The following is a 21,243-nucleotide window of genomic DNA, read 5'->3' as shown; positions in this document are numbered from 1 at the left end:
GCTATTAATCATTGAGTGCGTTGAACACTTCCAAACTGCTTTATTGTTTCAAATTTAGGCACTAATACCCTTAACTACACACTTTTCATAGTTGTAGACAAAGTCACAGGTGGTGGCTGACTTTGTGGCTCCGCAGCTGGTAAGCAAAGTCTTTAGCTTGTCCATCGGCAGACTGCTGAAACGGAGCTGGGCAAACTTGAGGATCTTATCGGTATTGGGCTTGCCATCATCAGCCAGGAGGCCCAGTTTCTTGTAGACGCAGCTGTGATAGCATTTTACCGACTCCGAGGGATTGGCCACCGCCTTGTCGGTGGTCAGCAAATTGGCATCACTAGCAGCGATATTCAGCTCCTTGATGCAGGCCTGTTGCATTTGCTTGTAGGCTGCCAATTCAGCAGCTGACTGGCCCTGTTTAAATCCATTTATTAATAAAGGGATACATTATCTTAAAAAATTCTGATAACTTACCGCTGCTAGTTCGCTTAGAGCGAAAATTAGGAATACAACCAACAAGTAGATAACTTTCATCTTTACTAAGCAACATTCACTGTCGAACTGAATATCGTTCACAGTAATATGGCTTAAATACTCGTAAAAATTTTTAAGTTGCACCCTAAATTTTGCCAATCAAGTTATTATTTTTATTTAAATTCAATTAATAAAATTGCTTCATTTTAAACTGTGTTCTTTTTAATTTCGAAACAATTTTCGCTTTTCAACCAGCAGGCGTGAAATCACCTACGCCTAAAATAATCTTGCGGGTCAGTGAGCTTTGTTTGGACTTTGGAATTATTTACTTTATCTTATTTTATTGTGTGTGGAATAGTTTTTCTTGTTCTAAGATTAGTTCTTGTTCAATTGGAAAGAATTTAGTTTTCAAGAAATTGGAAAGAATTTTATATGATTTAGTTTTTAAGAAAATTCTTTATGCGATATACAATTGGCTTAAAGCTTGAATTAAAGAAAACATTACAATTTTCTGTTCTGGCACTAAAATCCGTATGAAGTATATAATAATACAATATATTTTTTTTTTGGTTCCTGATTGTGAAATTTGTATTACTTATTTACTTTTATGTATTTTGGAAATATTTAAAGCCATTCAGATCTTTTTACATTCAAATCATTACATTAGTTTACCTTCCATCAGCCCAAAACTATACTATGAAACTTTTTAATAATTTAAAAAAAAGTGGGGCCTGAATTTATGGTATTCGGTTTTTCACAGATAAGGGAAGAAGAAAAATAATTTAAACATATATATTTACGGTGTTAAAACTAATAACGCTAAAATGCAAAACTTTAATTTTTTATTTAATAATTTTGAAACACCCAAAAGTTGATTAAGTTACAATTTCTATACATTTAATAAATAAGTGAATTTTTGATAAAACAAACACCGACAAGGCTTGGGGGCCGAAAAATACCCAGCTATTCACTCCGGCTTAGTGCTGGTTATTGCTTCTCCGGAATGCTGGATGCCATCGATAAAATCGCTGCCATCCGGACCGAATTCCTCGTTCTCCGCCTCGGTCCGTTCGAGTATCTCACGGATGCGCTGCTCCGCCTCCAGAGTTTTGAGGTGATTGTAGCACACGTGCAACTTGTAGGCCGCCTCGCATCGTGTTTTGCCCTGAAGATCGCTGCACTCCTTGATCTCGGACTTCTCATGCTGTATGATCGTTTGCACCTGATTCTTGAAGGCCTCCTCCAGCAGGACATTGTACCTATCCAGATCCAGGCTCTCATACAGGCAGCTCACAAAGCACTGCAGCGGCTCATTGTGCTTCAAATCCAAATATGGCATCTGCGAGTTGCCATTGATGTCAATATCACCCAGGTTATTCACATCGCCAATGGATTGAACTGGCGTAGGGGCTATGTCGTTGTCATTATTGTAGTCACTGTTCATCAGGCTCATGTGAAAGAGTTTCAGTTGCGACATTGAGATCTCGGTCCTACGCATACAAGCCCTCAGCATCTCCTGGCTGAGCTTGGTCTCCGTTCCATTTGGCGGATCTGGAACCAGGGTTCGGGTCATGGACATGTTCAGCGAGACGGTAAGCGATCGGGTCTGTGGAAGAAATGTTTTTTTATACAAATTAAATACTGGCTCTATGCATTCCAAAATGTCAGTTGGAGTTACTTTTACATTTTACGAAATTTTGACTCTTTTCCCTTCTTTAATATTTACCTACTACATAAGATGAATTCACAACAAATATATAAAATATGAAACACATTACCCATGCTTGAGAAACGAATTCGGTGAGAGTGAGGCAAAGCAATGCCAGCAAACTGGCACGAAAATACATTTAAGAAATATTTTACAATTTATTGACTATTTACTTTTAAAACTTTTGCAACTATAAAGCCTGTCGCGACTTAACGAAAGCCTTTTATAGAGTCGCCTTCATGGACCAGAATTCGATTTAAATCGCCGTTTAATTGTTGTTGAAATCGATTACCAAATCATGTTCATGCCTCACTTGCTAAAACCCATCAGGTAATCATTTCCAGATACATCGCATATAATGTGTCATGCATCAGTGGACTGCCAATAGCAATTTCGGGTGAGAAGTCATATTAGCATTCGACAAAAACACTCATCTGACTTATTTAATGGCCTCTGTAATTACACACATACAAAATGGTTTGCAAAAAGTTTTAGGCTCAATTTGTTAGATGAATCTACAAAACATTTAAGTACTGCTCCATAAAGGTGTTTAAAAAGCGGGCTAACCATTGTTTGCAATTTTAATTAAAATAATCATAGCAATTATTCACTAATTTGTTTTTGCTAGCAATAATAGTTTTCCTTGAAATCTGAAATCTTAATTCGATTACGGTAATGGTCACAAACTGAATGAGGAAAAATATATGACACTGTCAAGAACACATATCCGTTCTAAGATAGAGTTATTATCTTCGTTGCTATTCAAGTTGTATTGCAAACAAATTCAATCACATTAGTTGAGCCACAGCTACTCGTACTGGTTTTCTAGAACTCCTACTTCTTTGGCTCCACTCTAATTGACGGACTTAATCACAGACTTGTGCTGATAATCGGGAACACAACCGCAACATCCCCAGCCACATCACATATTGGTCTTTAAGATCAAAGAAACACCACATGGACGGAGAAAAAGCGAGAGACATCGGAGCATGAAACAAGACAGTGGCAGCCACCCTGCAGCGAAGTTTTTATAAAATTAAATTACATTAATGTGAGAACCGCAGGGCGAGCCTCCCCCTCAAAGCGTCAGCACTCAACCCCAGCACAAAAAGCCTCAACCAGCGATATCCTTGGTCCTTGGCCATTGAGAGCCAACTAACGGCGGCAAGACAAGTCAAACAAGACGGCCAAGACAAAGGCTGATGTCGAGCATCAATGTGCTAGCATCTCACGCGTGTTGGCTCCTTTGACAAGCCGCCATGGCTGTCTACTTAAATGCATTAGCTCGGGGGGTGGAATCCTTCGATTGGGCTGCCTTTTTAATAGACATTAGTGAACGCATCAGTGATTGTTTGTTCGGTTGCCCACGAAAGGCCATCAGCCATCAGCTCTTGTGCAGACAACTGCAACTGAAACGGATGCTAAATGGAAGTGACATGACAGCCAGACCGACCCCAGGAAGTGACAAAATGAATTATGGACACTGGCTGCGATCCAAAGTCCCAAAGCTAAATCCAAAGGCAAAGCCAAAGTCGCAGCAATTGTCCCTTCTATGCCCACCTGATCCATATTGAACCAGTAAATGCAATTGCGACACGTGCTCAATGAATGTTTAATGATTTGTTAATTGGATTCGGGCTTTTAAAAACACGGCTCGCCGTGTCCAATTCATTTGCTCGACCCCCACGCATCCTGTAACCCAGTCTCCCCAGAATCCCAGGATCCCAGGTCTTTGTGCCAATAAGTTTGCCATCGCTCATCAATATTTATGCCAAACATGAGCGGCCAAATGCCTCTGGGATCGCCGCTCTGTACCAAGGACTTAAGTCACTGACGACGGTCTGACAGTGGATGGTCCTTAATGACGGCCCACTGTTATGCAAATGGGTGCGTGGCCAAAACGCAAATGGGTCATACATTGAAGCATCCATTGACAAGTCGAATATGCATAAGTAATTATGTATAAGAATTTCTCTCTTAATTTCCTTTGAGACACAAAGAGGAGCGTACTTTGTGAGGGGTTGATAAGGTAGCGAAAGTTATTTTCCTGGAAGGTTCGTTAAAGTCTCAATCACTTTGGGCTGGTACACCTAAAATGTTCTTTTACAAGAAGTTGTACATCCATATTTAATATATTAACAAATGCCATGAGATATTTCAAAGGCTTTTACCATAATATTTGAATTCAAATATGTTTCCGAACTGTAACATGAGTTTCTGGTTTAAGTATTCGGTAGGAACGAATTATATACTTTCAAAACAATTTGCTCGAATATTTATTCAAAACCTTTATAGATCTAAATAATTTTTTAACGAATCGATATACTGAATTAAATCAAATTAAGTAACAAGTCACAGACAGATTATCACACAATAAAATAGCGTTCGTTGGGCGCTTAGATGTGGGCGCGATTCTTGTAGTAGCACTCGAATAGCTGATAAGCAGTATCACACTTATCGGCTCCCTTGATGGCATCGCACTTGGCCTGAACGGCCTTCACGGCATCCTCGCCGGCCAGGGGTCCCAACTTGGCCAGAACGACATCGGGCTGGACCTCGCCATTGATCAGGAATCCGGTCTTCTCCAGGAAACAATTGGCAAAGCACTTAATCTTGGGATCACTGTTCTCGAAGTTGCCGTTTCGCAAGGCGATCGCCTGATCCTTGGTGATGCCCTCCTGCTGGGCACAAAGGGCGCCATTGGCATGGGCCACCGCCTTCTGCTCATCCGAAAGTTGTAGTTCCTATAAGATATATTCAAGAGATATCCTTAGTAATATGCCCCCTTTAATCAGCAAGTTATACTCACGGCAGATGACATGGCCAAAATGGCGGACAGGACAATGAGGAACTTCATTTTCGGTAGAGATGTTGTTGAAAACCCTTTGGTATCGAGACTGTTGACCATATTCTGTTAGCATCTGGCTTTTATACGATTTTTAAATGCAGCTTCGCTAGAGTTTTGTTTTGATTATCGCATTTTGTTTTCGCTCTACTCCGTTGATCACACTGTATAAGCAATTATTCCACATACACACGGCAATACACCGGTTAGTTTATTTAAATCGCCTTTTTTAATGGTTCTCGAGGTTTTGTTTTGTCTGGTTGTAGCCCTCTCCGATCTTGTTGATAACCCGAAACTGACTCACTTTTTGTGCCTCGCCGGTTTAAAGTTCAACCGATACTCAAATCAGTAAATATATAGCAAATTCAATGCGGCTCCAATTATACCTATAATTGGCCTTAATGCCCCGGACTCGACTAAAGCTGATTATAAGGCTGAAATTATTTTACAGCCATAATGTAAGTGCTAATTGTAGTTTTAGATTTTCCAACGATTAAAAAGTGTGTTGTTCTTCCCAAGGGTCAGAGTGCCCAGCGAAGCGTCAACGTCCACTAATTTGATTTAACAATACTCGTAACTCCCAAAACCTTAAACTTGAAATGAAATACAATCTAACGATGTTTTTTTAATGCAGGTGTTAAAAAAAAAATGTGCATGCTAAGCGTGAGTGGGCAGTTTTGGAGAAAAGATAATAAAAAACAAATCAATTTTATCTTACAAATATTTTACCGAATATACTTTAAGTCATAAGGGGCTATGAGAGAGGCTTGGTTTTTTTGCAGATCAAAAGTATTTTTCCATTTCATGTAGACAACAAACTGTGCCTCGTAATAACAAAAAAAAATATATATAATAAAATAATTGGCCTTTACTAATAAGGTACTGTAACAAAATATTACTTGCTCATTAATAATAATTAGAAAGCTTAGTTAAATTAAATCTAAAATAAGTCTGCTGTTACATGGAATAAATTACTGATGACCGTTCAAACCTGTTTTTAAGTTTTTCAGTTGTTCCCCTGCCCATTTGTATTGCTTTTTTTGTTTGGGCCAAAGTTTGAAGTCAAGTGCCGGTATCAAAGTCCATATATTCAGATGAGTCTCAAAACCTCAAGTCCATACGATCAAACTGAACTGGTTTGCTGATTAATTTTTGGCACAAATATGTCTAGCTAATTAACAATTAAAGTGACATTCGGATGATTTGCTGATGTATGTACATTTATGCATTAGTTTTTTAGGCGGAACCGTTTAAGTCAGCTAACTGGCCGAATCATTTAATAATGGTAATAGAGGCAGATACCAAAAAGTGGATGCCTACGTGCCAGAACTTTGGTTCATATATTTTATCAATATTTACTGCTGACAGCATCGATAATTCATGACCTACTCAAACTATATACCTGTGCCTGGGTCACCCTCTCGACTTTCGGATACGAAGTTACCGGAGCAAACTCGTAAATAGTTACGCACGCCAGGGAAAACAAATGTCAGAACGATTATTGCGGCCCATCGTCGCCTGCCAGGGCCATAACAAAAGTAAAATATTTAAATAGTAATAAATTCATAATGTCATCGTGTATAATGCCCCACTGCTCCTATCGTAGGGAGACCTTCCAACGATTTATAGACAATAATAACTGCAAACACGAAGCGGTGGCTGACTCCTCAAGTAGTTTGATTTCATTTCGAGGAGATGGAGGTCGCCCATTCAGCTTTTCCAGCTTTTTCAGCTTTTCCACCTGGCGAAGAAGTTCGCTGTCCCTAAAAAGTTTCTGTAGGGAAAAGAAATAAAACTGTTTTATCGCAGACATGATAGAACGGGAGGGAATGTCGCATGCGACTCATATATAATATAAATATTAAATACTATATGGCATGCCATAAAAATATAAACAGCACATAAAACGACAATGAAAAACAATGGCACACGTTATTAAGTATGTGTGCCCGAGGAACTGGTAACGGCTAATGAAATGTCATCGGACCCGAGGGCTCAACTCAACTCAACTAAGCTGAACTGAACTGAAATGCAAATGTCACGCGAAAAACTATTTGACGACAACATTACGTTGACAAAATAATAATGCCGTCAACCGTTGAAGGACCTCGACTTAAAGGCAAAAGCTCGGCGAGGAGTCATATGCAAATTTTACGAGCTTCTCATGACCAGTCATAAAAGTCAATTTATTAGCTATGGGAAATTAAAAAGAAAAACAATTAAATGAGTGCAAAGCGTGAATTTGATTATGGTTACCGCTCATTTGAGTTGCTAAAGTTCCAATTTAATGCTGTAGAGGATTGTTTCTAGTTTTTATAAATCATTCTAAATAACATAATTTAAAACAACAGATTATGCATTAGGTTAAAGTTTATAATCGCATATTTTTATACCCGTTACTTGTAGAGTAAATGTAGTAGAGTAAATACTTGATTCGTTGAAAAGTATGTAACAGGCAGAAGGAAGCTTTTCCGACCATATAAAGTATATATATTCTTGATCAGGATCAATAGCCGAGTCGATTTGGCCATGTCCGTCTGTCCGTCTGTCCGTCTGTCTGTCCGTATGAACGTCGAGATCTCAGGAACTACAAAAGCTAGAAAGTTGAGACTAAGCACACAGACTCCAGAGACATAGACGCAGCGCAAGTTTGTCGATTCATGTTGCCACGCCCACTCTAACGCCCACATACCGCCCAAAACTGCCATGCCCACAATTTTGAAAAAAGTTTTGATATTTACTGTTACATACTTTTCAACGAATCTAGTAACCCTTTTACTTTTGATAAGATTCAACATTTTTACGAATCATAAGTTTCTTGAGTTTTCTGTTGAGTTTAACGAAAAATTTCGTTCAAAATTTATCTAATTCTAAACTGATAAAAAACAAAATGTGTCTTAAACCTCGTACAGAACTCGTTCTTGATGCCATCATCCTAATAATTGCAGCCCCAATTGCAATTGGATTAGAGTCTACCGGTAAAAAAAGTTTTCAATACATAAATTTAAAAGGATGAACTCTAAACTATATATTTTTCACAGAGGAAACCCTGGAAACATACCACAAAATCCTTATTGGAGGATTAAGTTTTGCAGTTTTAGCTGCAATCTTATTGCTGATTGGAGTATTCTCGGTATATGCATGATACGTATCTTAATTATTTTATTTTGTTCATTTTTGATTTTTAGAAAAAACTCTTTCCTCTGTATGCTGGGATGGCTATAATGCTTTTGGTAGCTGTTCTACTTTTTACCATAAATGTGATCGAGTGGACCACGGGATGGAAGTACGAATACATAATTTACGGTGTATGTTTTCCTGGTGAGCCACTCCACTTTTAAAATAGAAAGTGTAACTATTTAATCTTGATCTCTTGTAGTCTTTTTATTGTATGCGTGTTTCGATGCAGGAAGGCATGCATTAGAATTAAAAAGTTCAAGAGATTAAATGGAACCAAGTATGGGGCGACTTTGAATGAAATACTCCAATGCTTTTTAATTTAATTTGAAAAATTGTCTGTGTCCTAATCGAAACCATTTTAAAAGCCATATAAATTTTTCTTTGCATTGATAAAACAAACTGCCTTTTTTTGATATGAATTTGGCGTTTCTTTGAGGGCGAAAAAGTTAATTTTCGCGCTTTTCTTTCTGATAATTTAAGTCTGGGCGGTTCTTCGGCTGATAGGCTCGAGATTGAACACAATCGAGTGAGAAAAGAAATAAAATCATAAAAAATGATATATATGTTTTTGGTGTTTCGTTTTTGATAAGTTTCAACATTTTTACGAATCGTGAGTTTCTTGAGTTTTCTGTAGAGTTTAACGAAAAATTTCGTTCAATATTTAATTAATTCTAAACTGATAAAAAAAACAAAATGTGTCTTAAACCTCGAACAGATCTCGTTCTTGATGCCATCATCCTAATAATTGCAGCCCCAATTATAATTGGATTAGAGTCTGCCGGTAAATAAAGTTTTCAATACATAAATTTAAAAGGATGAACTCTAAACTATATATTTTTCACAGAGGAAACCCTGGAAACATACCACAAAATCCTTATTGGAGGATTAAGCTCTCTCCTTCCCACTTTTTCTAACTCAGTACTTACAAAGAGTTGATAATACAAATTCAACTGTGGCAGTTGTTCCACTATACCAAATATCTGATAAGGATCAATAATTTAAAGATAATAAATGCAACCAGTAGCCTACAAAGGCAGCTGTGTAATTAATTATAACCAATGGCGAGATAGGACCTCTCACTACCGATTTCATTTCGCAAGCCTAGCAAAAAGCTACAGAAATTCAATTAGGCTTATCCCATGCAATAACAACACCGGAAACAACAACAAGAGCCACGGAACAGCTGCAACACCTGCGCAATTAATTAGTGTTTGCCGCATTAATTTCAGAAAATAAAAAGAGATGGCCGAAAGGAAACCAGAGCCACCCACCACCAGATGGTATAAGATAGGCACCCTTTTGGGGGTCAAACCCCAACGTGGCTAATAAATACAGAAAGACCCTTTCCAGGCGCCCTTGGCTTCTCCACCACTGGAGCAGAACATCCTCAATGGACCACAAAGGCAGTGAAACACTAAGCCAGGTAAATCAAATAAAGCAAATTCAGTTAATTTAAATTATAATGAGACCACGAGGGCACCAGCAAAACATGGAATACTATTTGCTGATGAAAAGATGAAACGTAAGCTAAAAACTTGTGCAAATATGATGGCCTATTTTCTAAAGCTGGTTGGGTTTTAAACTATTTACGTTGGGATTACGTTTCAAAATGTCTCATTTTTAATTGCTGTAGATTTAGTGCTACAAATAATGTGAGTAAAATGTATGCTATAGCAAAGAATCCAATGGATAATTATTTTACCCAAGGCACGCATTAAAAGTGGAAGAGATATCATAATTTCCACTTCTATAATTTGTTTACGATTATGGCCGCATGCAAAATAAAACGCATTTAAGTAATTAAGTCATAAAAAAAGTGGCGTGCTGGGTTTTGCTCCATAAAAACAAGCCCCGTCTGCAATAAAATGCCAAAAACAAAACAATTAGGCAATTAAATGTCTTGGTATTACCAAAAATTTTCGTTTTGGTAACAAAACGCGTCATAAAATAAGCCAAAATGTACTTGGCCTTGCGGGAATACGAGTGGAGGCCCTAAAAATGGATCACAAGTGGGGGAAATGATGTGAAAATGTCTGTGCTGGCATTTATTTTTCCCCTTCTTGGAATCCGCTCTTGTCTTCCTTCGACATCCGAATAAAAACGCAAAGAAAAAGGCGATTGCGAATGCGTATGCGAGTGTTTTAGTAATATTTATTGAATTCCAGTTAACGAACCCAGAACCCAGTACCCAGAACCGATGGAGCGTGGGATTTGGGACAAAGTGCGAAACACAAAAGAAGGGGAAAGTCTAGGGACGGGCCAACAGTCAAGCAAAGCTTGCAAAGCTTTTCAACGCACATTTTCCGAAACCCGTCGCCCCCTTTACGAAACTGCCGGAAAATTCCGAGCTCTGCAAAATGAATTCTTTTGTGACAAGTTCAATTCGGTTGAGGGGCCAGTCAGTGGCTGCTGCGAAGCGGAGTTCATATGGAACTCCGACCGAACTGTTGCTGCTGCTTCTCGAGACCTTCGAACCTTCCTCCTATCCTCCTATCCTCCTATCCTCCCTGTCATATAACGCATCAAAGACGGGCCAGGTGAAGGAATGCAGTGCTCGTTGTGTAAGAAATTGAAAAACCCAAGAGGGGGGAAGCCGTCGAAGCACCGACGCCCGATGATGGGAAAAATGGAAAATCTCAAGCTGCGAAAATCAGCTGCAAACGCGCTGCTTTCGTTCGCATTATTGTCATGATGCTGTGGATATTTTGCTGTGCGCTTGGAATTTTTAATAAACGTTTAAGTTTATAACATTCTCAGCTTGGTACCTCGCACCTCTGTGTAATCTTTATGCCACATATCGACGACTCGGCTTATCCCCAGAGAAGGCGCAAAAGAAAGACACCTTAACTTGGCGAAACTGCAACCGAAAAAGGTAATCCGGGAGCATAAAGAGTCGCACATAAAACCAACTAATTAGGCAAAGCATCTAATTAGACGCACAACAAGGACATGCGTCCTTTGTGCCGCCTCGTAAAAGCCAAAGCCCCCAAATGACAGCGTCGCTAAAAATTCTTATCGTTGGCACCAAAATTAAGCTCCAAACCGGGGGAGGGGGGAGCCTGGATACCGAAAAGCAGCGGAGGAAAAGCCCTGAAAAATTTATTGTGGCAAAGGTTAAAGACGGGCGCCATGTTAAATGTGGAAATTGTTTAATCCACTCCAATCCAGCCCGGCAATTACAATTACAGGGTCCGTGGTCAGCTGCATGAAATTGGAACTCCGTCCGAGGGATAAACTTGATGGGGAAAAAAAGGAGACTCTGTTCCGTGGTACAAAAAAGGAAGAACCTGAATGTAAAGGAAAAACCTATTTGCATTTTATTTTCTTTGTAATTTGATGCTCGATTGCTTTTTTTAGTGTGTAATGAGGTGGGCTGCAAATGGGTTTAATACACACATTCCGCTGGCGCCAAAAGACAAAGTTGAAAAAAACTTATCCCACGCATGGTTGGTCCCTTTTCCATTTAAATTTTTAGTTTCTTCTTTTAATGAGTTTTATAAGTAAAATGGAAAAAGTATAGAAAAAAGAAAGGAATTATGTTTACTATATTTTATAAATATTCTTATAAAGCAGTTGAAAATATACAAGAATTTAGAACACGTATTTCGCCAACAACATTTTGCATATTCTGCCAACTGAAAACTAAGCAATGAAATGTTTCGCACAATAATTGTTTTTAATTTTCGTTGGCCGAAAAATATACGAATAAGCGACTGGAGCCTGTGGCTTCTCTTGCGAAATTTCCATTCCATGGCACGCACGATTGCATTCGGAATATCCGGAGAATATTTAGGCGCCCTAAGAGGAAACTGACATTGCGACGTGCAAATTGATCAAAATAAATTGCATAAAATATTCCATTTACGTTCCCATTCCGAGCGGAGCCGCCCCGAAAATTATTGTAAGCATCTAATGCAATCAGAAAGTGTTGCAACGCCTTTGGGGCAGATGGGCGAAAACAATGCGCATCGAGCCATTAATTTGCTACCCAACTGGTTGGGCAGCGTTTCTGTTTTGAGTTATGTCCGGAATTTGTGATAAGCTATGCGGATTACGAACTGAAAATGCCAAGGAAACTGAGCTTTCTTTTCCGGAACTTGCCTGTCAAGGTGGGTGGCTGGCTGGATTTCTTTGGGGGGGAGAGGAAAATATTTTGGCAGTCAGATAACGGATACCACTAGCATGCTGTTAAAATAATTAGTGGGAAACAGCAGGCACCACCCACCCAGTATTCCAAAAAGCTTGGCCGTGAGCGAGTCTACCAAATTTGGAAGTGCAACAAAAGAGTTGATTATTTGCCCACGTGCACAAAGTTCTCCTCACGTGCACTTCCATATGCAAATACATCAGCCAGCCATTAATTTAATTAAAAAGAGCTCTTTCCGTGAAATGACTGTGCAAAACTTTCATTTGCAACTGACTTCGGTGAGCACAGCATTTTGTTCAGGTGTTTTTTGTGAACAACTTCAACAGCTCCCATTAAATTTAAGCACTTAATGCATGATTAATGCACTTCCAGTCAAAACATTGTTAAGACAACGAGCAAACAAGCATTCTACATTGATATTATTAGATTTAGAAAACCAGATAGCAATGAACTTGCAAATTGACATGGTAATTATCATTCATTTATGTTCAGTCTATCTGAGAAACGAAAGATTGGCTAAAATTCAGCAATATAAATGGAAAACTTTGAAACGCTATAGAATCTAGCAATTGGAGCTATAAATACCAGCGTAAAAGTAATCTTAAATGGTTATCCAAAGATGAGAACCACCCTTAGATGTTCCCAATGTTTCCGAATGTTTTATTCTTACCCCTAAAAACTATCCCCAAACATTTTGGGGAGAGTTCAACGAACTTGCCCCCAGAGGCGAGAAATCCCCAAGGAATTGTCGCACTGATGATTCTGTTTCGAGTCCTCCCACATATCATGGCAATAAAGTGGGGCATAAGATTTACTAATAACAATGATATAAGACATTGCCCCAAATGAGTATATAATAAAGCTAATGGAAAATTATGGGGCCTGGGGGCTTGCATTGGAAAAGTTTCTTTTTAGGGTAAAACACGATAACAGAATCATAAATATAAACCAACGAACAATTATTGCGTTGCGATCTGATCATTCTGACTCATCAACATCGAAATCATTAAATTTGCACACTAAGAAGTAATTTGAAGTGTTGAATTTATGGCAAAGCCATTTAACGTTATCACTTGGAATGTTTGGGATGACATTACCTGAACATATTGCCAAACTAAACCTTTTTGGAGAAATATGTTGGGTTCTGGGCAAGACCTAATAGACCATTAAGGTGTTTGGCAGGCGATTTAAATGCAATTAAATGGACAGTCTTTCGATTCTTAATGGCTCCCAAAAAAAAGGTAGGCATGGGGTTCAATTAAAATAAATGAAATTGCCGAGAAGAGTGGCTCGTAAAAATGATTAACGCATAAAATGGATACAGGCCGTCATCAATAAATGCCTTCCGCAGACATTTATTTATGAACGCTAATAACTTTTAAAGCTTTTCATTTAACTCAAATACAAATGGCCAACGCTAACGCTATATAGGTTGTATGATGGGGGCGAGTCTGACATGTTTTGGCGGCTCTTTTTTGCCCACAACACACAGGAGGACAAAATGTCAACTTTTTGCCAACCGAAAATTGTCAAATGCACTGAATTTCAAGCGCCATACATTTATGTTGATGCGGTTTAAAAGTTTTTTAATTACATTTGCAGGAGGACCCCGTACCACCGTACCCCCGTACCCACCCACCCAAAAAAACAGCGACAACAGCCAGATCCTTTCGTCCACCCATCCGAAAAACACATCCACACATGCCTCACTCATTCAGTATATTTTACGCTTTATGATTGTATTTGGGTGGAAAAATGTTTAAAACTCATTTAATTTGAAACAAATTAGAAACGATAACACACACACTAGAAGAGAGAAGTTGCTTTTGTTTCTCGAAACGATATTCCTCCTCTTTTACACTTGTTTTGCCACCTATTTCGACACTAATGAAGTGTTTGAGGAGCGTCGCTTATGTGATTGTGTTTATGGTAACAAGAAAGTTGGCATTGGCCGAATTGCGAGGATGAATATTATAATTAGCTGGCGCTTGGTTTACATTAATAACTGAAGCTTAGGGCTTCTGTTTTTATACATAGCCGTGGTGATTAACTGATGACATGCAGAACGTTTTTCTTGCATAACCATTAACCCATTTTCAGCATCAACCTCACATTCTCGACCCACTCACACGTGCGCCATCTTGTCACTTGCTTGTCAATCATCCATCAAAGCCCCACAAAACCCCAATCGGGAGTATGAAAACTTGGGGCTACTTATCTTCACATTGAATGCTCGCAGAAACAGAAACTAATTGCTAAAACGCCTTGATGCCTGTGTAAGCAGTGGGGATTATGTAAAGACACAGGCAGCGAAGAAGAATCCTATCTCTAACCCTGAATCATAAAAATGTTTAGACAACAAACTGAGGCTGGGCGGGTCATCATTCATTTGGCCCAAGTAAATATGTGGCCTGGCCATCGAGTGAATGTTATCAGTATTTTGGAATCTAGTGTGACCCAAATGTGTGGTGGGTCATAGCTAAGAGCTTGGGTGAAGAAATCCCTGATGACTTAGGACAGTTTAAAGCTCAACGAAAGTTATTAATAAAGTGCACAGCCTTCAGAAAATCAATCTTGGCTGAGAGACAGCTAAGAAGATATACAGTATAAACCTCAAGCCGTGGGATACTTCTATGCTTTACATGAATCAAGTTTACTAATAAATAAGTATGGGGAATATAATGCAAGTCAGCATTCGTAGGTAAGATTTATATGACAATCAGATTGCGGGCTGTAGTTTGAACCTCGGAGTTATGTAAACGTATCTAAGAACTTTCATCGCCCAAATATTAAAAGATCCTGAACCTCCCTTGTAACTAGGGCAGTTTCGCTAACTATAATTAGACTTTAAAGCCACCTTAACCCCAATCTAGCCGAAATGAAAGCTGAAAGCTGTAAAAACCTGATACCAAGAAATAACCCGCAAGTCAGCATAGCTAATGTGTTTTTCAGCGAAGCCAAGTTTGTTGAAAGGGAAGCACTAGCCAACTTCAGGGGCAAAGTCCATTATCTCAAATCGTATAAATGCTGACTAGCCGAGACATTTAGTCAACAGTTTCGATTCTAAGAGATTCTAAACAACTTACGATCAGCATCATGAAAGTATTGATTGTGTTTGCCGCCTTCGCAGTTCTGTGTTTGGCATCTGCCGCGGTAAGTCGTTTGTTCGAATATCCAGGAGGCTTATAAAGACTTCTTTCTATTAACAGGAGCTAACTGATTCCCAAAAAGCTGAGATTAAGCAGCGGGCTAAGGCTTGCGCCAAGCAGGAGGGAATCACCAAGGAGCAAGCTATTGCCCTGCGATCCGGAAACTTTGCGGACACCGATCCGAAGGTAAAGTGCTTCGCCAACTGTTTCCTGGAGCAGAGCGGCCTGCTGGCCAATGGTCAGATTAAACCTGATGTGGTTTTGGCCAAACTGAGTCCCATCGCCGGCGAAGCCAAGGTCAAGGAGGTGCAGGCCAAGTGCGACTCGATCAAGGGAACCGACAAGTGCGATACCGGCTATCAGCTGTACAAGTGCTACTACGAAAACCGCGCCCAAATCTAAGAAAAGAAAGTAAATTGTTAACCGAGCCCAGACATTGAAAATTATCAAATAAAATAAACCCATTTTGAGCTGCAAAATAATGTTTAGCACTTTTTTGAACAAAAACTGATCGGGTTTCCTAAATAGGTGTGCAATCAATTTTGAGAAAAGCTTGAAATTGTTAATAGGCGTGCACATAGACAGTCAGTAAAATCTATTTAAAGCATATCTTCAGTATTTCAATTTTAAAATCACAAAATGAAAGGGTCCCTTGCTTTGGTGTTTCTGTTTTTAGCAAGCAGTCTTGCTCTGTCATCTTCCATGGTAAGTGTATGTTTTTCGTACTACAACCTCATTTACTTATTTACTAAATTGATATTGGCAGACCGAACTGGAGATGATAGAAAATGAATTCCTTACTGATTGTGCAAAGCGGGAAAATGTGTCAGTCGATGGTATTTCGGAATATTTGATGAAGAGGACTAATGTAGAGTACAAAACAATGTGCGCTTTAAGCTGCTATTTTCAAATATCACCTGGGATACAATTCGTTCTTGGTGAATTAAAAAATGAATACGGACTAGATTCCTGTAACACGATCACAAGAGACGATGAATGCGAGGAGGGCTTTAAACAAATTGAGTGCTACTTTCAAAAATTTGTATAATTTCTGGTTCTTAGAAAAGTAAACTATAGTTCCCTATTGAATAATCATCGAATATTCACTTTATCTTAAAAGTAAAAATATGAAGTACAAAAAATTAAATATATTGTATGGTATTATGCCAGTCGGTTTTTTTAGCTGAGCAAGATTAAATATCAGTAGGGTAATAATACCCTAATAATAGTAATAATAGTTAGAAACCGAAACTGTTGGTAATATGATTTGGTAAGTTTTTCGAGGTGAGGATAATGTGTAGATAAGCATGGATAATTTGCGACATATAAAACCCAGGTAAAAAACGAAATTGTGTTCTTCCATATAAAATAGCAGTATGAAGGTATTCCTGTTGCTCACTGTCTCCTGTGCCATCTGGTTGCAAACATTTTCCATGGTATGTAAACGACAAAATGTTTAAATACCTTTCTTTAAAATGCTTACGTTTTAGCGATCTTATGAAAAATTAAAAGGCTGCATGACACGGCAGCTTGGGTATACATTTACGGAAGATAGCAAGTTAGATGCTGAAGATAGCTCACTTCAAAGCAAGTGTTTCTATCATTGCTTACTGGAAGTGAAAGGTGTTATTGCCAATGATGCAATCACTTCGGTCCAATCGAGGAAAGAGCTTGTAAAACAGTATGGCATTACTGATGTAGCGGAATTGAAAAAGGCCGAGGAAAAGTGTCATTCTATCAAGACTTCTGGAAAATGTGAATTGGGGTACAAAATCATTAAGTGCTACCAGTCCATTACCCAGCATTAGACTACTAAGAACAGCATAAAAGAACGCTCTAATGTTCAGCCTTGAATATTAGGTACCTGCTATTTTGACAACCAATTAACTGTAGCGAATTCAAAAGTTAAACAAAATTAATAAGTATAGCTCAAATAAAATTAATTAAATAAAACAAAAATTATTTTATCAAGCAGCCTTTGAAATTATGGAACTGTATGCCAAATAGAAGAATACCTTACATTTTTCATTAGAAAAAAGGCTCGAGTCGTCATCACACTGTAGTCCCAACAATTTTTGGATCAAAATTTTATTGTCATATATCTTGGCTAAATTTGAAGTTATCCGTAAGATTAACTATGTCCAGCTACAGAAGGTTATTCCGTGCCCAGCGCCTAATAAATTTGATGAAGGCCAATCGCGGAATGACCAGTACTGGCAAGCAACCGATTTTCGATGTGGAGACAAGAAAGGACTTCGAGCAACGTGTGATCAACAGCGATCGGCCGGTGGTTGTGGACTTTCATGCCAGGTGAGCTTACCTTTCAGTTAAATGGAACTATGTGAATTGCTAAGCCTTTCTGATCAGCTGGTGCTGTCCCTGCAAGGCCCTGGCCCCTCGACTGGAGAACGTTGTGTCCGAGCAGGAAGGTCGAGTGAGATTGGCCCGGGTCGATATTGATGAGCACGGGGAACTGGCCTTGGACTACAATGTGGGGTCCGTTCCCTCGCTGGTGGTCATCAGCAACGGCAAGGTGGTAAATCGAATGGTAGGCCTTCAGACCAGCGAATACCTACGTAAGTGGCTCCATAAGGCGGTGCCACAACCGCCACCTGAGGATACGGAGAACTAGATCAGCATGTATCTAGGGAGTGATAACACGTTCTTTGTAGGCTTGCATTCAGTTTTATTAAACCACGTACTCAGCAACACGTTTTTAATTAATTTTCGATTTAACAAGTTCTTTAGGTGTGTGCACATAAAAGAAAACCATCGCAACTATGCGAATTATAGTTATATTCCATCAGCGTTATTTTTAAATTGATTATAAACAAAATAAAACTTCTGGAAATATGTGAAAGCTATTTCAGTTTTCACTCTCAAATACCCTGGTGAATTGCGCTCAGTGTACTACTGTTCAAATAGCTTCTGCTCAGGGACGCCCAGTGGCGGCAATTCAAAATGCAAACAAAGTCTCGTCTCGTGTTCAAACAATTTGCGGATCGGTGATGGGAGGAGAAGCGTACTGGCAGGAACAAATACAAAACGTATATCAATTGTTTGTATATTTGTTTGCCAAAAACAACAAGCTTACTCGCTCTCCTCCGTGTGCCTGTGTGTACTTTTGTCGTGTATATCCCTGCTGTCTAGGCGATGCGAATGCATGGGGGAATGTCTCTAATTGATTTTGGTAATGTTGCTTTTTAATGAAGTGTCACAAATGTGCTGCTTGCGATGATGCATGTGGTGTCGAGCAGCATTTAGCTCCCTCAGGAGCCCAAAAGTAACACAATTAATCCCTTCCACTGTCTGAAAACTCAGTTCGAATGAAAATTTAATTACGAACTCAACGAAGTATGACATTCCATATTTGGAGATATATTTTGAATGTTCCGATCAAAATACTGATACATATATATAAATGCAAAAACACAGAAAATCGATTTTCGGCAAAAATCCAAAATCACCATAAAAAATTGCAAAAAATGTGAAAAAATAAAATTTAGTTACGAACTCAACGTGGTATGACATTCCATATTTGGAGATATATTTTGAATGTTCTGATCAAAATACTGTTACTCCGCACCCAGAACCCCAGAACCCGCACCCCGCACCGCAAAGCTTTTTGCCACGCCCACTCTGCACCCCGCTAACTAAACTACATTTTGGAGATAGTTTTCATTTATTCTTGGTGTCATGCATTGGACAATACATTTTTCTATAATTTAAAACGTATATCCACTACATTCCATTATATTCAAATAATTCCCAACTTGTTTTGGTTTAATTTTAATTATACGTAATTAATTATATACACCCCGCACCCCGCACATACGGAAGTGAGACATGCGTTACGATCAAGCCCCCGATACACACCCAAATAAGGAAGAAGAATGGATGTGAATAGGGCACGCTCTCAGGATAAACCCTAGTAGCACCTAGATGGCACTGGACTGGAACCCCCAAAAAAGCAGGGTAGGAAGGCCAAGAGGAACATGGAGAAGAACCGCTCAACAAGAACTTGCCCAAATAAACACCACATGGGAAAATGCTAAACAGACAGCACAAAACAGAGTTAGATGGAAGGCTCTCGTAGAAGCCCTAAATTTCCGAGAGGAGTAGCAAGGAATTAAAAAAAAAAAAACTGTCTGTTAGTTAGTCTGTAAGTTACTTATAATGGCGAAATAAACTGTCTTCTTGGGGAAAATCAGATACATACGATTCTATAGGCTTTACAATCAAAAGCTTTTAATAGCATTATTACCCAAATACTTTTGACCACCTCTGTATAACAAAAGTGTTATCAGTATATAGAAAACACTCACACACAAACTGATCTTTAAATAAACATCTGTACAAAGAACCTCGCTTTGTAAATTCATTACGAAAAGTGCCATCGTCACCAAGGCCCATTAGCTCAGTTGGTTAGAGCGTCGTGCTAATAACGCGAAGGTCGCGGGTTCGATCCCCTCATGGGCCATAACTTTTTTATATTTTGTGTTTTTATTTTATTTTATTTAATATATATTTCAGTATCCGAACGAAAACACATACTACAATTAAAATCGTTCAGTAAAAGAGTTGTCTGTGTAGAGTACGCATTAAGGTTTGTTTGTGCCGAACTGTCGGACCCACAAAATAGATTTGCCGCAATGTAATTGAGTATTTGTATTCAATTAAGACTTATTTCAATATTTGCATAAATACAGCAGACAGCCAGCAGACTGGAGAGAGTCGAATCGAGTCGAGTCGAGTGGTATGCAGTCCAGTTGAGTCCTCGTGCGGATATAAATCCCTCATATGGTCGAGCATAATTTGGTGAAACGAAACTTGGACAAACACAGTTGAGATTCGAGAGGGGATGGCGAAAGGATGCTCTTCAGCGTGGACAACAGGACATAAAATCTCCGGGATGTCGGCGAGGTGTGGGTGCATGTGTGCACACTGTCTGATTTTGACAGCCCGCATAAAGCGAGCAAAGGACCATGGTCCTTGCTGCCTAGGTAAACACTTGTAGAATGGGCCAGCTAAATGCATTACCCCGCTGGACACTTTTCCCCATGGTTTTCGCAGTGCGTGGAAATGGCGACACAAACTGCAACAAATATTCATTTTTATTATGCAAACATTGCTTTAATTACATTATTTTTGCGTATACGCCCGGCAAACAAACTTTACCCACTTCACGTGTGTGGCGTGCAGCTTTTCACTGCCTGCCCCTCGTCGTCCTGATCAATCACTGGAAAATTGGATTTTCATATGTGCCGCACTCTCCATCTCTCTCTCCGCCTCACCATTCATCCGCATCACTTTCGGAGTTTATGCAATTTCCGTTGCCCACCGTTGCCTTGTGGCGGCAAAAATCAATCGGTGCCCCTCCCACAAACAGCAGTCGTCCGTCGTTTGACAAGCACAAACACAAACTTAATCAGTACCCATGGATTGGTCAATAATTTTTAAATACAAATCAAGTGTTAACTGGGGGCTTAATTGTGGGTTGGCCACCGATCAGGCAATAAAAAGCACGCCCACCTTGTGCACCGTTTTTATTTGAGGAAATGTTTGTTCAATGCATACGTAAATAAAAAATGCAAGTTTATATGATTCTACGGTTTTTACTGAGCTTTAACGAACCCTTTTTTTACGTGAAGTAAGAAATACGTATTTCCTGTTAAGCAATGTTTTAATTTTAAATAAAAAGTTTTTTAGTATACATTCATATACATCTTTTCTAAGTCTAAAATAG

At 39.1% G+C, this 21,243-nt stretch overlaps 8 protein-coding genes and 1 non-coding gene across 9 annotated transcripts; 6 read left to right on the top strand and 3 right to left on the bottom strand.

The window, feature by feature from the left end:
• Positions 1 to 4: 4 nt before the first annotated feature.
• On the bottom strand, positions 5 to 551 carry LOC6530897 (general odorant-binding protein 56a). The gene is made up of 2 exons (XM_002091713.3): positions 469 to 551; positions 5 to 408 (listed from the first exon to the last, which is right to left on the bottom strand). The coding sequence occupies exons 1-2, from the start codon at positions 526 to 528 to the stop codon at positions 55 to 57; spliced, it is 414 nt and encodes a 137-aa protein (XP_002091749.1). The 5' UTR covers positions 529 to 551; the 3' UTR covers positions 5 to 54.
• Positions 552 to 1,263: 712 nt separating this feature from the next.
• LOC6530896 lies at positions 1,264 to 2,356 on the bottom strand. The gene is made up of 2 exons (XM_002091712.3): positions 2,247 to 2,356; positions 1,264 to 2,074 (listed from the first exon to the last, which is right to left on the bottom strand). The coding sequence occupies exons 1-2, from the start codon at positions 2,313 to 2,315 to the stop codon at positions 1,436 to 1,438; spliced, it is 708 nt and encodes a 235-aa protein (XP_002091748.2). The 5' UTR covers positions 2,316 to 2,356; the 3' UTR covers positions 1,264 to 1,435.
• Positions 2,357 to 4,425: 2,069 nt separating this feature from the next.
• LOC6530895 (general odorant-binding protein 56d) lies at positions 4,426 to 5,101 on the bottom strand. Its single transcript, XM_002091711.4, has 2 exons — positions 4,986 to 5,101; positions 4,426 to 4,920 (listed from the first exon to the last, which is right to left on the bottom strand). Exons 1-2 carry the CDS (start codon positions 5,082 to 5,084, stop codon positions 4,573 to 4,575), a joined length of 447 nt encoding a protein of 148 aa, XP_002091747.2. The 5' UTR covers positions 5,085 to 5,101; the 3' UTR covers positions 4,426 to 4,572.
• A 2,711-nt stretch (positions 5,102 to 7,812) lies between these two features.
• On the top strand, positions 7,813 to 8,596 carry LOC26535089. Its single transcript, XM_015197382.3, has 4 exons — positions 7,813 to 7,999; positions 8,063 to 8,154; positions 8,210 to 8,342; positions 8,401 to 8,596. Exons 1-4 carry the CDS (start codon positions 7,912 to 7,914, stop codon positions 8,466 to 8,468), a joined length of 381 nt encoding a protein of 126 aa, XP_015052868.1. The 5' UTR covers positions 7,813 to 7,911; the 3' UTR covers positions 8,469 to 8,596.
• Positions 8,597 to 15,383: 6,787 nt separating this feature from the next.
• Positions 15,384 to 15,979, top strand: LOC6530894 (general odorant-binding protein 56d). Its single transcript, XM_002091710.3, has 2 exons — positions 15,384 to 15,501; positions 15,558 to 15,979. The coding sequence occupies exons 1-2, from the start codon at positions 15,445 to 15,447 to the stop codon at positions 15,897 to 15,899; spliced, it is 399 nt and encodes a 132-aa protein (XP_002091746.1). The 5' UTR covers positions 15,384 to 15,444; the 3' UTR covers positions 15,900 to 15,979.
• Positions 15,980 to 16,104: 125 nt separating this feature from the next.
• On the top strand, positions 16,105 to 16,589 carry LOC26535038. The gene is made up of 2 exons (XM_015197377.2): positions 16,105 to 16,202; positions 16,264 to 16,589. The coding sequence occupies exons 1-2, from the start codon at positions 16,137 to 16,139 to the stop codon at positions 16,543 to 16,545; spliced, it is 348 nt and encodes a 115-aa protein (XP_015052863.1). The 5' UTR covers positions 16,105 to 16,136; the 3' UTR covers positions 16,546 to 16,589.
• Positions 16,590 to 16,835: 246 nt separating this feature from the next.
• LOC6530893 lies at positions 16,836 to 17,651 on the top strand. Its single transcript, XM_002091709.4, has 2 exons — positions 16,836 to 16,933; positions 16,988 to 17,651. Exons 1-2 carry the CDS (start codon positions 16,874 to 16,876, stop codon positions 17,303 to 17,305), a joined length of 378 nt encoding a protein of 125 aa, XP_002091745.1. The 5' UTR covers positions 16,836 to 16,873; the 3' UTR covers positions 17,306 to 17,651.
• LOC6530892 (thioredoxin, mitochondrial) lies at positions 17,634 to 18,206 on the top strand. Its single transcript, XM_002091708.4, has 2 exons — positions 17,634 to 17,807; positions 17,865 to 18,206. The coding sequence occupies exons 1-2, from the start codon at positions 17,635 to 17,637 to the stop codon at positions 18,127 to 18,129; spliced, it is 438 nt and encodes a 145-aa protein (XP_002091744.1). The 5' UTR covers position 17,634; the 3' UTR covers positions 18,130 to 18,206.
• A 1,697-nt stretch (positions 18,207 to 19,903) lies between these two features.
• Trnai-aau lies at positions 19,904 to 19,977 on the top strand. Its single transcript has one exon. It is a non-coding gene; the product is annotated as a tRNA-Ile (tRNA).
• The last annotated feature ends 1,266 nt before the right edge of the window (positions 19,978 to 21,243 follow it).

The sequence above is a fragment of the Drosophila yakuba genome, chromosome 2R (assembly GCF_016746365.2).
Source record: "Drosophila yakuba strain Tai18E2 chromosome 2R, Prin_Dyak_Tai18E2_2.1, whole genome shotgun sequence".
NCBI classification, from domain to species: Eukaryota; Metazoa; Arthropoda; class Insecta; order Diptera; family Drosophilidae; genus Drosophila; species Drosophila yakuba.
The sequence above is the reverse complement of the archived record's forward strand: the minus strand, read 5'-3'. Positions and strand labels throughout refer to the sequence as shown.